Raw genomic sequence first — 16,600 nt, forward strand, 5'->3', positions numbered from 1 at the left:
ATGCGCGTCGAGGGGGAGATTGTTGGGTGATGCGACGCGCTCCCCTACCCACAGGTGGTTAATTATGTGGTGTTCCATGTTCACTAATAGTCATGGCTTTTGGTGCAACGGCAAATGGGCCCTACAGATGAATCCATGAATTGCTTTATTACTCAAAAGTGAAATTGAAAAATTACTCGATTCTAGATTTATCCATTCTATTGATTACTCAAATTGGATTTCAAACATTGTGCCTATTTTGAAAGGAGAAAATAAGATAAGGATGTGTACTGATTTTAGAGATTTAAACCAAGCATCCTTAAAGGATGATTTCCCATTACCCAATATTGATATGATTGTGAATTCAATAGCGGGTTATGCTTTGTTATCTTTTATGGATGGTAATTTGGATATATCAAATCTTTATTCCTCCTAAAGATCAATTTAAAACTGCACTTATAACACCTTGGGGAACATTTTGTTGGGTCATGATGCCTTTCAAATTAAAGAATGTAGGAGCAACTTATCGTAGAGCTATGACTTTGATTTTTCATGACTACATCCATAAGATCCTTGAAGATTATGTAGATATTATCTTAGCAAAGTCTATACAAAGAGAAGATCATGTTACTATTTTACGACAAATATTTGAAAGGATTAGAAGTTACAACATGAGATTGAATCCTATGAAATGTGTTTTTAGAGTAGATTCAGGTAAATTATTAGGATTTATAATCTCTAAGAGAGGCATAGAGGTAGATGTTGAAAAGATTGATACTATTGTTAATATTCCTCCTCCTAAGAATATTTCTCAACTACTAAGTTTCCAAGGAAAGATACAAGATATTCATTGCTTTGTTTCTAATTTAGTTGATCGAACTATTCCTTTTACTTCCTTGCTTAGAAAGGATAACACTTTCTCCTGGAATAATGAATGTAAGAAATTTTTTGAGAAATTTAAGGAGTACCTTGCAAATCCTCCTATCTTGCAGCTAGTTAAATTTGATAAGCCATTTCATTTGTATACTTTTACAACTCCAAAGGCCGTGAGTGCCTTGTTAGCTCAAAATGATGATACTGGTAAGGAAAGACCTATGTATTACATTAGTCGGACTTTACTTGATTATGAAACAAGATACACATATTTGGAAAGACAATGTCTAGTTGTAGTTCATGCATGTCAGAAACTTGGGCATTATCTTATAAATGTTGAAGTCAATGTGACTGTCAAGTTTGATCCTTTGAAACATATTTTCTCACAAACTGATCTCTCTGGCCATTTGGCAAAGTGAGTGATGTTACTTACAAAATTTTATCTTAATTTTATTTCTCAGAAGTCTATTAAGGGACAAGATTTAACAGATTATTTAGTTGAAGCTCATTGTCCTCATTTGGATACATGTTCTACTTTAATGGAAGTTCCTAGTGATAATATTCTAGCTATTCAATAAGATGATATTTGGGAATTGTATTTTGATGGATCTAAATGTAAGAAAGGTTCTGGTGTTGGTATTATTTTAATTCCTTCTATGAAAAATTCAATCCCTTTATCATACAAATTAATCTTTTCTTATACTAATAACATTGCAAAGTACGAAGCTCTTATAGCTAGCCTACGAGCAGCTTCATCCCTTAACATAAAACACTTGTCAATATATGGAGATTCACAATTGATTGTTGAACAAATTAAAGGAGGTTATCAAACTAAGAATGATAAAATGACACAATATAGAGATTTGGCTCTTGATGTGCTTTTACAATTCTCTTCTTATACGATTCAAATATTACCTAGAAAAGATAATCAACATGCAGACGCCATGGCAAGCGCAACTTCTTTGGTGTGTCTTGAAAATAATGCTGAAAATTTTCAATTTACTATATAGACTCTTAAAAACCTTGCAATTTCTAAAAATATTACCTGTGATTGTTTCAATTTATGTTTGGATGAATGGTATTCCCACATTTTTCAATTTTTGGAAGATGGTATTTTTCCTGAATCAACAACAAAAAACATTTGTAATAGTATTAGTAATGTAATGGCCCTATCTATTACTATGTCTATCACTGCGCTCTAATGGTAAATGGCTTTCAGATCTCTCTAGCCTATAATAGGACGATGTAGATCTGTGTGTCTGCGTATGGCTCCTCAGTATGCTCATACCATATGAACACTCTCAAGAACTCATCCCTTTCTTTGCACATCCTTAGCTCTCATTGGACAACTACAAAGATATCGACATGTCTATCGAGGTCTTTGCAGCCAAGAGAGGACTCTTGCTTGTTCACTGGTAGTCAATAAGATATGTATGTATCCTTCAAAATCTAGGATACAAAGCTCCTCCACTCCACTATGCTAGTTGTAGAATAAAAATTACATTTACCAATTTCATACTTTTTCAAAGAAAATTGCATATTTAATCATATCTCATATTTCATACCTGGGTCTCCCTCCTAGACGTCACTAAAAGGTATGGATGGCGGGAGCATGGAGTGACTACTCTCTCCATGCTCGCTATATCTAGGCCTAATCAGTGGTATCTCTGTGTGGGTGCATCGAGGCCATCGTGATCTCAGTTGTGATATGTAATACATGTGTACATCTACACCAATATCACCAGCTAGGAGCATCTCCTCTTCTCTCTCCTCCTCTCTCCCCTCCTCTATGGGATCTCCCTAAAAGATCTGTACTCCTCATCTCTGATATCCTCATCCTCCTTTATTGTACCATCATCCTGGTGTGTCCTCTCTAAAAGACCTAGAGCACCTATAGGATAATCCTCAAGGAAGATGGGGTGGGTCCCCCTGTAGACTCCACTACCTGATGTAAACTCAGCTCATGCTTGAATAGCTCACATCTGATGGTACCTCCATATCCTCTATCTCATCTGCATAACTTTCCTCTATGTCTACAATTAATGGTTGGTGTATGGCATCGGGTCTCTGATAGTACCTCATTAGATGTACATAGTGAGGTATTTCTCGAGGGACTCACTGTAATAGGTCAAACTGTCTCATCACCTGATCATAATAGTATGGAATCACTATATGATTTTGATGAACCTCTAGTAGGTTTTGTCATTATATCTCATTTGGAATCGTGTATTTGGCCACTCTTTCAGCCAGTAGTAATGTCTCCATATCACATCTGCACTCGAATGTAGTCTAAAGATACTCTTCAATAGAGGATATCTCCAAACTGATAGGCATTCCTTAGAGGATAAGAAAAGACTCTTAGTGTACTTGCATCTACCATCACTAGAACACCCTATTGACGTGTACATGTGAAATGCTTCAATAGCCAAATCTATAAGAGTATACATATCGAAAGACTCTCTCTCTCTGATATCTAGCTCGTGGTATAGCTAGGCTAACATGTTGTGACACCATGAGAACATGGTCCTCTCGCTCTCCATCCTCTGTATAAGATAAGTAAGAGGTGTAGAAAATATGGTATCCTTTGAGTTGGGTAACACAACCAAGGATACTATACCAAGCATCACTCTTCATACCAAAGATGTAGGGCCTGATAGTATGGATGTTAAAAGGACATGATCTGATCAGGTTCACATCTATGGAACTTGTCCCAAGCAATGCTCCTTGTTTGCAAGGATCTCCTCATAGACCCACTACGCTCTAGGTTTGATGGTCTCACCTTGGACTGGAAGCTGCAAGATCCTGTAGACATCCTATAATGTCATTATAATCTCTCATGAGGGAAGATGGAAGGAGCATGTATCCTCATCCCACCTCTCTATCAAAGCTGATAGCATGGCTCAGTGTAGCGTAATTTTTGGTAGGACTGCTACCCAATACAGTCCTACATCTCTCAGTGGTTGTGCATCCTCCTGATCAAGCTCAGAAAATCTCTCTCTGATGATCATAAGCAACTCTCCACAGGGATGCTCTCGAAAACATACCATGTACTATAAGCAAAAACAAATATCATATCAGTATTCTACATCATAAAATCTATAAATTCAACTTGACTAGGTCAAGGTCCGCCTCACTTAGGTCAAGGTTGACCTTCCTAGGTCAAGATCGACCTTTCTGGGTCAGGGTTGACCTTTTTGGGTCAAGGATGACCTCATCCTAGAATGGGTGGAGACCTTCCAGTCTATGTCGACCTTCTTAGTTCAAGGTCAACATTGTTGGGTCAAGGTCGACCTTGCCTATAGAAATCAAATATTTAGAAAGAATAGGAACAAACAATAGTAAACTCACATCAGGAAGTGATCGTCGAGTAGCTAGGCACTATCTCAGAAGCTCCATACGCGTCACTCGTAGTTCTTCTCTCATTGGCATCTTGCACCCTCTTTTTGAATCTACAAAAGGTAAGAATGAGTAAGTATGACTTCCTTTTCATTATTTATAGTTAAACTTTAGGGTTTACTCATGGTAAACTCGAATTCCCCTTTTTTATGCATTTAGATAGACATACACTCTTTTCATCATAACTTGAGTTCGATATCTCCATTTTTAGTGTCGTTAGTGGCGTTGGAATCGTGATTCAAATACCTAACTCCTTGAATTAGTTTAGGAAGGGTAAGAATCCTTCTAATTGGTTTAAGAAAGATATTTTCAACAAACTACTTATCCAGTATATAGAGTTATCCTTATCACCCTATTTCACCCTTTAGAAATAGAAAGTTGATACAAGGGGACATAAGGGCTTTATGCACTTCTCAAAATTTCATTTAGTAAGCTTTAGATGATTTATGGATTTTAATTAACCTTGTTCATTGCAGGTTTTAACAGTTTTTTGCAAGATCTCTACATCGAGGACTTGGCTATATCCTTTTTATTTACTATGATGTTTTCTTACTTTAGCTTGCATATTCACGTAGTGTCATATATAAGCTAAAGTGGGGGCTAAATGTATCATCTTAAAATGGAAGCACTTCCATCTTGGTAGGTTTAGCACCCTCTTTTAGTAAAATTATCATGATAGACTTGCATTTAGGATGCATTTTGCACTTGATTCCTTCATTATAGGTGAAATTAGGGTTAGGATCTCAAAGATTCTCCTTAATTTTCCTCCTCTATGGTTATATTTTCTAGGTAGGACTTAGGCATAGGTCCTCCTAGCCTTTGTCATATTCATTATAGGATTTTGTGCTTATTCCTAGCATTTTGTTATGTTTTGATATCATTTTTAGGTCTCTGGACATCCTCGGGACCTCTTGTTTTCTACTCTAGCCGAATTTGGACCCCTAGGTCGAGGTCAAGGTCAACCCTCACCTAGCGAAATGTTGATTGACCCTAACCTAAGGCAAGGTTGAGATCTTCCTTGACCCTCTTCGGGATTTGATCCCCTTTTTCAAATTTTGGTCTTGGAGGACCCTGAAATTAGTGTCGGGCTTTCGAATCTGAATGTGGAAGGGTTTTAATTTGAAATTCATTTAATTATTTTCCCTCCTTAGTTGTTTATTGTGATTGGACCATAATTTGAGGTAAAATTTGAATTATGGGTCCTCACATTACTCTAGGAGCCTCACCTTGAAACCTCTATATAAAGACTCTCATTTGCATTCATTTACAACTAGAACAAGATGATGGTAAGATGATGCAAGATTGCAAGAGGATGGTATAGAAGATCAAGCCATTGTTGATATCAAGCATTTTTGTGAACACGCCATTGTGAACATCTATTTGGAGCAAGAGAGATCCTATCTTCCTTGATCCGCCATTATCAATATTCAAGCATTCAAAGATACAATCATGGGATAGCAATTATAGATTATGAGTTTGGTAGGACTACTTTAGCCTTGGCGGCTTGGTATGCTTTCTTATCTTATTCAAATCTATGCATTGCTTTCTCATACATATTCATGCGAGGGTTTCAATCTAGTGGATCAAATCTTGGCATTACACATTCCATACACACACACACACACACATTCTATTATATCTAGCTATTCGTGGAGGTGGGAATCACCTAAACAGGGGTTTGACTAAGGCAAAACCCTATATAGCCACCACAAAAACCCCATTTTTAGATATATGCAAGTGTTGTTTCAAGAATTGGAGTGCAGATTTGGATACCCTTTTTAGTGAACTTTCAAGATCCACGAATGAAATTTTCATTGAAATTTAGAGTAATGTAAGTCAAGGTCAACTTTTTGGGGCACAATTGTGTCCTAGGGTAAGATTGTGCCCCATTATCTGGGTCAAGGTCAACCTACCCTTAAAAGGATAAAAGTTTTCTAGGTTTTCTCCATCTCGACAATTCCAGTCCATAACAAGTTATAGAATTTCCAAAAACTATATAGAGGCATCAGAAAATAGGTATTTCCATATTAGTTCCCGCATGGGTTATGTATCTTATTTTGTCTAATTTCAAGGATTTTAGATTTCCATTACTTATTCCATTTTAATTCTAAAATGATATATGAATAGTGGTGAATTTTAGAGGCATCATTAAAGATCCATTTTTACCCTACTCGGGTCCCTCTAATAGGTCAAGTGAAAGATGCACAAGTAGCATTAGTTGATAACCCTGCAAAGAGAATGAAACTAATCGTCCTAGTAACAAATATTCTGGCCAGCTATGGGATACTTTTGAGTAGAAGATTTTGCAGAGACATGGGAGGCGAAATCAAGATGAATTGGTCTCATGCCATTATTCCTGTGGGGAATAAGAAAATCAAGTTGGAACCCAAGGAAAAGGCCAAATTCACAATTTTAAAGTTTGATGATCATAAGGCACAAATCTTATATAAAAAAATGGAGTTTAGAAATTACATGATGTTCTCTAACTCTAATTATTCAGAAGAACAACTAGATCCTCCTAGTGATCCAGCAATTTGGACCCTGGAGTTCGATGGCAGTTGTCCTACTGCTAGGTCCAGAGCTGGTGTAGTGCTTGTATCCCCAAGTGGAGATGTAACTCGGCTCTTGCATACATGCTGCAATTTAGAAACACCAACAACACAACAGAGTATGAAGCCTTGTTGTTGGGTATCACTACTGCAAAGCAAAGAGGAGTCAAGATCTTAAGAGCTCAAGGAGACGCAAAGCTTATAGTGAAGCAAGTTCAAGCTTAGTACATTATAAAAAATGTTAGACTTGAGAATTACAGAAATAGGGTTTGGGATGAGATTGAGCATCTAGATGCCTTCTCAATGCAAGTTTTCCAAGGGAGTAGAATGCAAGGGAAGACTTGTTAGTTGCGTCATCCTCACTACTAGTCCCACATCTAGATTTCATAGATAATCAGTACAAGGTCGAAGTCTTGTTCAGGCCAAACATTCCTAACAACATTGAGACATGGCAAGTGTTTAATGATGGTAAGCAAATCCAGTCCTTCTTGGAAGGATTTGAACCTTTCAGTGGCTAGTACTTTGAAGGGAGTGAAAACCCCTGCAAGGATTTCTCCCCTAACACCAAGAAAGAGTTGGAGCTTGGAGCTAAACAAATCAAAGGTAACAAGATCCCTTGACACCTTATTTCACTTGAGAAACTATTTAATAGGCATGATGCATTTATCAAAAGGGAGAGGGGAAGAAAAGGTGGAACTTTCAGAGAATATGAATATTGGCACCAAATAGAAACCCAAACTGGTTAATATCAATAGTAGTTGCTTAAAGGAAGAAAGGGAAAAAGAAAAAGGTTTGTTGACAGAATACCAAGATGTATTTGCTTGAGGATATGAGGACCTAAAGACTTTTAGGAATGGCGAGTTCAAGTACAAAATTCCCCTCAAGCCTGAAGCCACTCCTTTTAGGCAAAAGCAACGTAACTACAACCCTATGGTCTCAGATACCATCTCTAGGGAAGTCCACAAGATGTTGGAAGCTAGAATTATCTACCACATACATCATTCGACATGGATAGCCAACATGGTCCCAGTCCAAAAAAAGAGTGGGGAGATTAGAATTTGCATGGATTTCAGGAATTTGAACCAGGCATCTCGAAAGGACAATTATGCCTTTCCCAATATGGACCATCTATTGCAAACAGTGGTCAGCTCCAAAATGATGTCCATGCTAGATGGATTTTTAGGTGCACGACCTAGTGCAAATGGTCATTGAAAACTTGTTTCAATATTTGAAGATCTTGCATACAAAGTCCTTCGTGTCCACTAATGGCAAGCTTGTGGACACTAAGAGAATGGAATCAAAGTTCTTGGCATTTGTTGAAGAAGTCATTTACGCACTCAACTTCCAAGTGTCCAAGATCCAGGAACTCTCAGTAGCGGATGCAATCATAAGGAGAGAAATGGGAAAATTCTAGTCAAGGGTGGCCAAAATTGATGAACTAATGGAAATACATGACTACTAGATGGTCCGAGCTGACAATATCATCATTCCATATGTCAAAGACCTAGACAAAGTAATTGAAGCCATGAAAGCTTATTGAGCTAAATCAGTTACTTCTAAGAAGACATGATGTTTTGATGCTTTTCTAGAGACCTATCATTCTTCCTCTTCTCTTTCTTTTGTAGCCATTCATGGCATTTTGTCAATCTCTGTAACGAACAATGATTCATGCTTGTCTTATTTTTAGATTATCCTATTTAGAGATGCTCTGTGAAGTAATCATCCAATGTAACTTACCACTTTGAGAAGGCCTATAAATGTACCCTTTTATGAAGTTAATAAGATCAACAAAATTTACTTTGGGAAAAGCCCTGTAGTTGAGACTACTATGTGAGACTCTAAGTTCATTTTAAGTTTTGTTGTTCATTTTAGTTTAGAGTATAGTATTTGGAATGAATGTGTTGATGTTGAAAGTTTAATGAATGTGAATGAACTTGGTTTTGTTTCCTTTGTTCAATAGAATGTATGTCTTACTCTCTTCAGCGTAAGCATCTCATTTGTTCTTTGTGTTGTATGCTCTAGTTTGTGTGTTTAGGATAGTTTATTGCATAAGGAAGTCAGAAGATTGTGTGTGCAGTAGCTGAGAGATAGACAATCTGGGTATTGTCAAAGCATTAGCTAACTCTGTAATCTGGGAATTGCTTATTTCACCATCTCTTCCTTTCTTCCCGTTGTCATAGCTAGTAATGCATATTTTCATTCTTTGCATTGTAAGTCTGAATAGATTGCATCTTGTGAGTTAATCCCCCTTCTTTTGCCTAGGTTGTTTAAGGTGTTGAGCAACTTGGTTTTTGCCTCTTCTGCTCTCTAGTTAAGAGCATACCCCCGAAACTCCAAAGACAAATTCATTGCATATCTTGCATTCATAAGGGAGTTGTACATTTCAATTCAAGGGTCTTCAATAGATTACTACACTAACCCATTCTGTTGTGAACCTTTTTTTTTTTTGTTCATAAGCCATTGGGCAGTCAAAGAGTCAAGGTATAAACCAAAATATCAAGGAAGACAAACTGTTAACCAACAGGATGGCCAAGGATTATTTCCTTTTCATTTCACTGCATAGGAAATGTTTCAAGGATGGGGACGAGTTCCTTGAGGGCAGGAAATGCATCCTTGTGGGACATAGTTTCAAAGCTTAAATTCAGTTATTAAGCAGCTGCTCTACAAAAAAATAAAAATGAAAAAAGATTTCAATTTATCCTTCCTCCTAAATTAAAATTTTACATAAGAACGCCCCAATGTTTAAAATTAAATAAAAATTATATACAAGTTACCACATAGGAACATAGAAATAAACATTCAGCCTACATTGAATTTTCATGAATTTTCATGAATTCATATGACAGCCAATTTTACACCTCAGAATTATATCAATAGCTACTTAATTTTGAATTTGCATAAAAAAATTCTTGCAGTTCCTTGTGAGCTACTATTTTTTAGTTGTGCTCAGCATATTTCAATTTTGAAAAAAAACAGGGACTTGATTTTTTTTAAGATGCTCACTTTCACAATAGCTTATTCCAAAAAAATCTTCATGTCTCCCTTTTTAGGCAACAGCAATGGAGGCACCTAAAGACTTACTTTTTACTTCTTCTTTTTAAGTTACAACACCAAAAATGTTTGTCATAGGCAGGGAAAAAGACTATACTTTTTTTTTTTGAAGTTACAAAAAGTTATATATATAACCACTTACTTCTTTTTTTTGAAGTTAAGTGTTTGTCATAGGCAGGAAAAAAGACTACTTTTTTGTTGAAGTTACAAAAAGTTATATATATAAAAAACCGTTCTCATGGCTGAATAGTCACTATACAGAGCCCAACACATGAATCAGCTGTAGGAATCCAATCTAATCAGAGTTTTCAGTGAGGAACTCACATTCATTTCAGTGTATAGTATTTTCAAAGTGGAGGTTTGACCCATATCGGCCTTGAATATGCCATTCAAAAGAGTGGAACTTTCAAAAAATCAGGCATGAGATCTTCAAAATAGGATTCCTAAGAGTAATGTTCTTAATATACAGGATTTACCTTGATGGGTGAATAGTTTCGAAGTATATTAGCTTTTACTGAATTCATTTATTTGAGCTCAGTACCCACAAAAACAATCATCGAAACAAAAGTCCCAAAGTTCCTTTCAATGGCTCTTACTTACAATCTAATTGATAGTGAAAACCTCATATACATTATCATGAAACAAGTGAATACACCTTTAAAAGATCTATAAACCAATTTAATCTTGAAGTGCTCTAGATTCCCCTTGTCTCAATTCCTCCAGATGAAACCTGAGCACTTTTCAGATTAACCTAGGGAGTGCCTAATTTGGCCAGGATCATTGATATCCAGAGGCCCTGGAATGTCTTTTGACTTTAGGTTCTCTGAAGAAATAGCACGGAATCCAAAGCAGAAATACTGATTTCTTGCAGCTTCCAGTGACCTTGAGTAGGAATCAATTGAGCCATTGTCTTCCGCACCATCTTTACCAGATGACTTGGATGATCTTTGATTTGATCCATTGTTTTGGAGGAAGTCTTTAAACCTTGTAGGCAATTGTATAGGAGATCTTATGGGCGATAAAGAAGAAGATCTTGAAGGCGATGCAAATGGAGTGATCCCCGGTGAAACCCCACCATTGAAATCATTGCCACAAAGCTTTGGAAACCTGTGTTTTGTGAATGGACTAGATGGGGTTTTTCTTAGAAATGAATCGCTTTTAATACCCAATGTTGAAGTTTTTGAAAATCTTTCTCGTAGTGTGAATGGATTCTCAAACCCGTCATCTTGCATGAAATGGGAGCTCATTGATGTTCTTGACCTGTTCTCTGTTGTATCTGGTTTGAGTTCTTGCATTTGCCATTCTCTTTTACTGATTTTTCCCCCTTGAGACCATCCAAGAAGAGTTGCAAGCCTTTGTTTGGCATGGCTAGCCGCACTAAATTTCTTTTGATTTCCTATGAAATACCTTGTCCCAGCATTTCGTTCAATGAACTCCCTTACGGACACATCCACAATTTCTGAATCTTCAACTTGTGCACATAAACTGCTGTCTGAAGATCTAAATGATGTTCCTGGGCTGTTATCAGGACAATTGAACTTTCCATAAGAAATGTTTGCCTCGCTTACAGAGCAATCCTCCGAACGCATTGGTCTTCCTCCTGCTAAAGCAAGTTGCTTAAGCAGAGGATCTGATGTTATACCAGAGACGAGGTTTAATTCAAGTATATCAACAGCACTCATTCCATGTTTATCACAAACATTGATATTTAACCCTGTTGCTGACATGAGTAATTCCACGAGCCCTTTATGAATCACCTTTCCAAGGACAGCAAGATGCATTGCAGTTCTTCCTTCTTTGTTCTTGCTATTGATAATGCTTGGCAAATCTATGGTTTTATCTAAGACTAAGTGTCTCACGAGATCCATTTGCTTGTTAAGCCTCCTAAAACCAGAGGCTCTAAACCCAGCTACTGCAAGGTGTAAGACGGTGTTTCCATCATTGTTTTTCGCGGTTAGCAGAGATGGAAAAGATGATAGAAGTTGTTTAACAATGCCCAAGTGACCCCTATATGCTGCTATATGTAGCGGTGTGTTTCCTTGATTATCTGTGAAAGCTATAATGTCTGGAGATGCCAGAAGGAGCTCCTTTGTCACCTGAACCACAAATAGGACATATATTACAAATCGGCAAGCAAATCCCGACAAATACATCTGCTTTATCCTTGCCAGTGTCAGAACAAAGGATATGAACATATATGACACAGTATGATCTGAAATGTAAATACTGTATAAGGATTATAGATTGTAGAAAACGGATAGACCAACCTTCCATTTTCAACTCAAAGCATAGAAGCATTTTGGTAAGACCAAATTATGGCGATTTCAAGGTAGTTTTAACATTGACATAAAAAACTATATATATATCCATTAACATTAGGCATTGACACATACATATCGCATGGATGTTTCTTGTGATAGCAAGACTATGACGAACAGTCCAGTTGCAAATAGTAACCACATATGGAGTAATGACAATATATGTAGTGAGAATCCAATTGTATAAATGTGCAAAGGATTCAATGAATATAAACGAGTAGTTTTGGTGTGCCTCCGTATTATCTCTGCATTTATGTATGCTGGTGATCCACTGATTATCATTAGAGTTTTGCTTGTAATTGTTTGATTCCTTCAACCTTGGCATACAGAAGATCATATAACGAACTTAATGCCTAACGATGAACTCTATACTCCGTTTTCTAGAATGATCAAAAAGTCTACAAATAGCTTTTACTGTCCTTTAATTTGAGGGATAATAATATCCTACAATTAGTGTTTAATCCCATTAGTTGAGAATCCGTTTGGATTGAACAAGTGAGCTGCAAGAAACACTGGAAGGTGCAATCCTATTCAATCTTTGTGTTCTCATGTTTTATGGCAGTTAAGAGGTCGAAGTCAAGGTTAATTATTATTTATTTTGATTAATTATTTCAATTATTAGTTAATTTTGAGTAGATTACAACTCAAGACCTCCCAATTAAGAAGCTCACAATTTATCATTGTATTGTAGGCTCTTGCCTATGTTTTATGGCAGTTGTTTTAGAGTAAGTTATCAAATTTTAAGTTTGCATGGTAGACAAATTCGCTTAAAGTTGTAGATAGATGTTTGAAATCTCTGAGTTCCAAATTTCTCTCGAATTTAAAAAAAATTGAGACATATTATGAGCGGCTGATCTCACCCATGCAGGGATACCCATGTAAAAAATATTTTTCTTATCAAGCTTTAGAATGGAATTGAACGGTAAAAACAGTGGAATAAGCTTGTTGGTAGAAGAAACCTGTATATTTGACAAATGTGAAAGGAGGAAACTAAGCATTTTGAAGAGGACTATACATAACTAAACAACGAAAAATAGACAGCAAGCTTCAAGCTGTATGAAAGTGACCATCTGCTTGTTTACATATTCTCTTTAACAGGCCGATTTAAGGCAGGGTAGTTAGCCTTTCGAAATTTTGTATCAGTTATTCACAATTCATAATAGATTTCTTTTTGGTTAATTTCTTAATTTGATTGTTGGTCTTTTTTATTAAAACTGTAATCTATTGTGAAAATGATCTATTATCATAAGAATGTTACATAAATAGGATTTCTAGATTCACTATTTGGTCTATTTTTGGACGTGTACGCATTGATATAAATGTTAATTAGAGATATTAGATTTTTAACAATTCATAATAATTCTGTATTTAATTGTATATTTTTTCAATCAATAATTGATTTTTCATCAAAATGTACAAATATTCTAAAATTTTCACATTCACTCTGTACAAAGTGTTTGGTCTGTTTGTTTGATATCTTATATATATGTCATTTGATATAAATGTTAAGTAAAGATATTATTTTTTATAATTCATAATAATTTCTTTCAGAGCTATAAGATTTCAACAATTCAAAATTGTATAAAAATTTTTGAACGTGATCCATCATCAGAATACAAGAAAACTAAATAAAAGAAAGAAATACCACTCTAATAATTTCTTTGTTTAATTTCTAAATTTGATTGAATATTTTTCCACTACTAACTCTGATCTACCATCAGCTAAGATTTTCCAATTCACTCTGTGCAAAGTGTTTAGCTTATCTTTGACATATGTAACACCCATAAACCTACCATTTGATATAAATGTTTTAACTACTTGCCCTATTTCGGGAAACAAACTGGCATGATTTGGCACTGCAGTAAACCGAAGTGGAACTTATCCACTAATAGAGCTTAGAGCCTTGGAGGGGTTCACCTTAGTTTCTAATGCTTGTGCCGTCTCTCAGATGTTATTTCCAGATAATGGATTAACTTTTCTGATTTCTCTGGTTTCCAGTCAAGGCTGTAGTACAAGCAGTTAAGGTTACACGAATCAAAATCACAGGTGTAATGGTAGCTATGAAAATCCAATGGTATTAACTAAAAGAGTAAGATTTGAACAGGTTGATTCTGCTTGGTTTCAATGAAAAAGATATAGCTTGGCTCAGGACTAAAATGGTAGCAAAATGTTATTAGGGCATCCGAGTTTGAACTGGACGGCCGCAATGTCTCTCATTGAGGGAATGAGTGTAATCTGGAAGGAATCGCTCCAAACGCCCAAACCTTATCATGGGTGAAAACCTAAAAGTCTCGTGTTTAGATCAAACGAGCGGATTTCCAATTTTTACACCGTCTGATCATAAACTCTTGAAAAAAGATTGAAGATTGACCTTGTGGACCGGAAAGTTAAGGACTGCTATAAATATATAGCAACCTAAGATCCCATTAAATGTAGGCAATCGTTTTCTGTGCCTTTTTAAATGTATACTAGGACTCTTTATGCAGACTTCAGGCATGATAGATAAAGGCCCCAAGTCATAAATAAGCAAGTGCAGGAATCGGCTAATTGATTGTAACCAAAAATAGGCCATTTGAAATTGCCAAAACAAAAAACTTAGTCCAGCTCACCTCAGATTGGCCTCTACTTGCAGCAGAATGCAGAGCAGTTGAGCCTCGGTTATCTCTATACGAACTGACATCCGAGCAATGTTGCAGTAATTCCCTCAGTATCTCCATATTCCCTCCTCTTGCAGCAGCATGAATTCCCCTGTTCATCATTTGAAATGAAAGAGAAGATGAACTTGAAGGAGCAGCAAACATCGCTGCAGCCGAATCCTCAGCTTTACTCTTTCTAAGACACTTTATATCATTGGCAAGACCCAAAATTTCTCTAAAAATCTCAGCATTTCTGCTTCTGGCAGCTGCATATAACATGTCTGATACTCCATACTCTCCTTCTCCAAATACCAAAAATGGCTCCCTCTTCAAAAGATACCTGACGAATGTGATATCCCCAGCAGCAGCAGCAGAGTATAAGAGCCAACCACCATAGCCTCCATCAATGAGAATGTTACCATACTTTGTTTCACACTCGCCCATGAGTTCCCTCGCAACCAGGCCTCTTCCTTTGGCCGCATCTCTGAAGGAGGCCTCATTGTCATCTTCCCACACAGTTTCCAGCCTCCTGATTCTCCTCAAAGATGTGAGTTTGATGAGAAGATTCCCGTCTTGTCTCAGCAACTCTTTCACTACTTCAAAGTATCCATTAGCTGCTGCCCAATCCACAGGAGTTGCAAACCACCATTGTTCTCCAGTGCTCTCCCATCTCATAGGATATTGAGGACCCATTATCAATTGCTTCAATTTTCAACCAAGACAATCCATAACTATTTCCTAGAGAAGATATTGAACCCAGAATCTTCGATGGGAGAGTTCAGTTCCACTCAGAGAACAATAAATAATGCATGTGGGATCTACACAAATGCCTATATATGATAAACAATTATACACAAGTCTTGCAAATGCCGCTTGTGCTTAAGCTACCTTTGGAAACAAAACTCTCAAAATGTCTCCTTCAAAAATAGATGGGCTGGGTCATATACTAGACCTTACTTATGGGTTAATCATGGTTGTATATTTCCTCTCACATATCACATTACTTCCTCGTTTTCTTTTTATAATTTTGGAGTATGCAGACACAAACAGAGCTTTCATGCTGCACTGCAACAACTGCAGGTGGGGAAGGGACAGAATCAACAGTGTAAATTAAGTTACGGGTGGCCTCTCACTCTTGCAAAAAAATTTAGCTAGTGGGAAAGTGCCAATGGAAAGACTGGCAGATGATACGACAGAAGTTGTTATGGAAAGTTTGGCTGTGGGGTTGGGAAGATGGCGATCAGTGCATGGTGGGGCAGACGCCAATTGCAGTGTAACACACAGATCCATTTCATTCGTGCTTCACCAGCGGGCAATGGAGTACTTAAAACATAACAAAACATCTCCTCTTTTCAGTATAAATTCTTGAAAAATGTGTCATAGAGAGTGGTTATTCTGAACTCCTCAAAAGTCTTGTACTGTAAATTGTACACTGCAGACAACTACTGAATCGGTACACAGTCACACAGAAATATGACATCCAATAGCTAGATATATTTTCAAATGTCAACTAATTCTCTTGGCATTTCCATTAGCACCAACTAAATAACCGATGGCTAACAAAGGGATGTTGTAATTAGGTAGAAATCATGGGTTAGGGGTTACTATTTGTATTTGTATACTTGAAAGAAAGGTCACAAGTTCAAATTTTATTGGGGTACCTATGCACATTTTGTCTGTAGCATAATAGATGTCTCCTTCAAGGAGTTCGAGGTAGTCTCTCATTGTTGTGACCATATGTAGACTCAAAAACATATGACTAGGATCATGATCTAAGATAGAACCTTACCTTTCCATT

At 36.7% G+C, this 16,600-nt stretch overlaps 1 protein-coding gene across 1 annotated transcript; it reads right to left on the bottom strand.

Annotated features, from left to right (window-relative positions):
• Positions 1-10,406: 10,406 nt before the first annotated feature.
• Positions 10,407-16,267, bottom strand: LOC149550406 (uncharacterized). The gene is made up of 2 exons (XM_089793423.1): positions 14,776-16,267; positions 10,407-11,944 (listed from the first exon to the last, which is right to left on the bottom strand). The coding sequence occupies exons 1-2, from the start codon at positions 15,493-15,495 to the stop codon at positions 10,595-10,597; spliced, it is 2,070 nt and encodes a 689-aa protein (XP_089649549.1). The 5' UTR covers positions 15,496-16,267; the 3' UTR covers positions 10,407-10,594.
• Positions 16,268-16,600: the final 333 nt, after the last annotated feature.

This window comes from Cupressus sempervirens, chromosome 7 (assembly GCF_028749045.1).
Source record: "Cupressus sempervirens isolate cs-2001-9-10 chromosome 7, ASM2874904v1, whole genome shotgun sequence".
Taxonomy (NCBI): Eukaryota; Viridiplantae; Streptophyta; class Pinopsida; order Cupressales; family Cupressaceae; genus Cupressus; species Cupressus sempervirens.

Excerpts from the sequence above, each read along its gene's own strand:
- LOC149550406 (XM_089793423.1), bottom strand. The coding sequence starts at position 15,495 with ATGGGTCCTCAATATCCTATGAGATGGGAGAGCACTGGAGAACAATGG. Across the intron at positions 11,945-14,775 it reads CAAGTAGAGGCCAATCTGAG|GTGACAAAGGAGCTCCTTCT; the intron begins GTGAGCTGGACT and ends TTTGTGGTTCAG.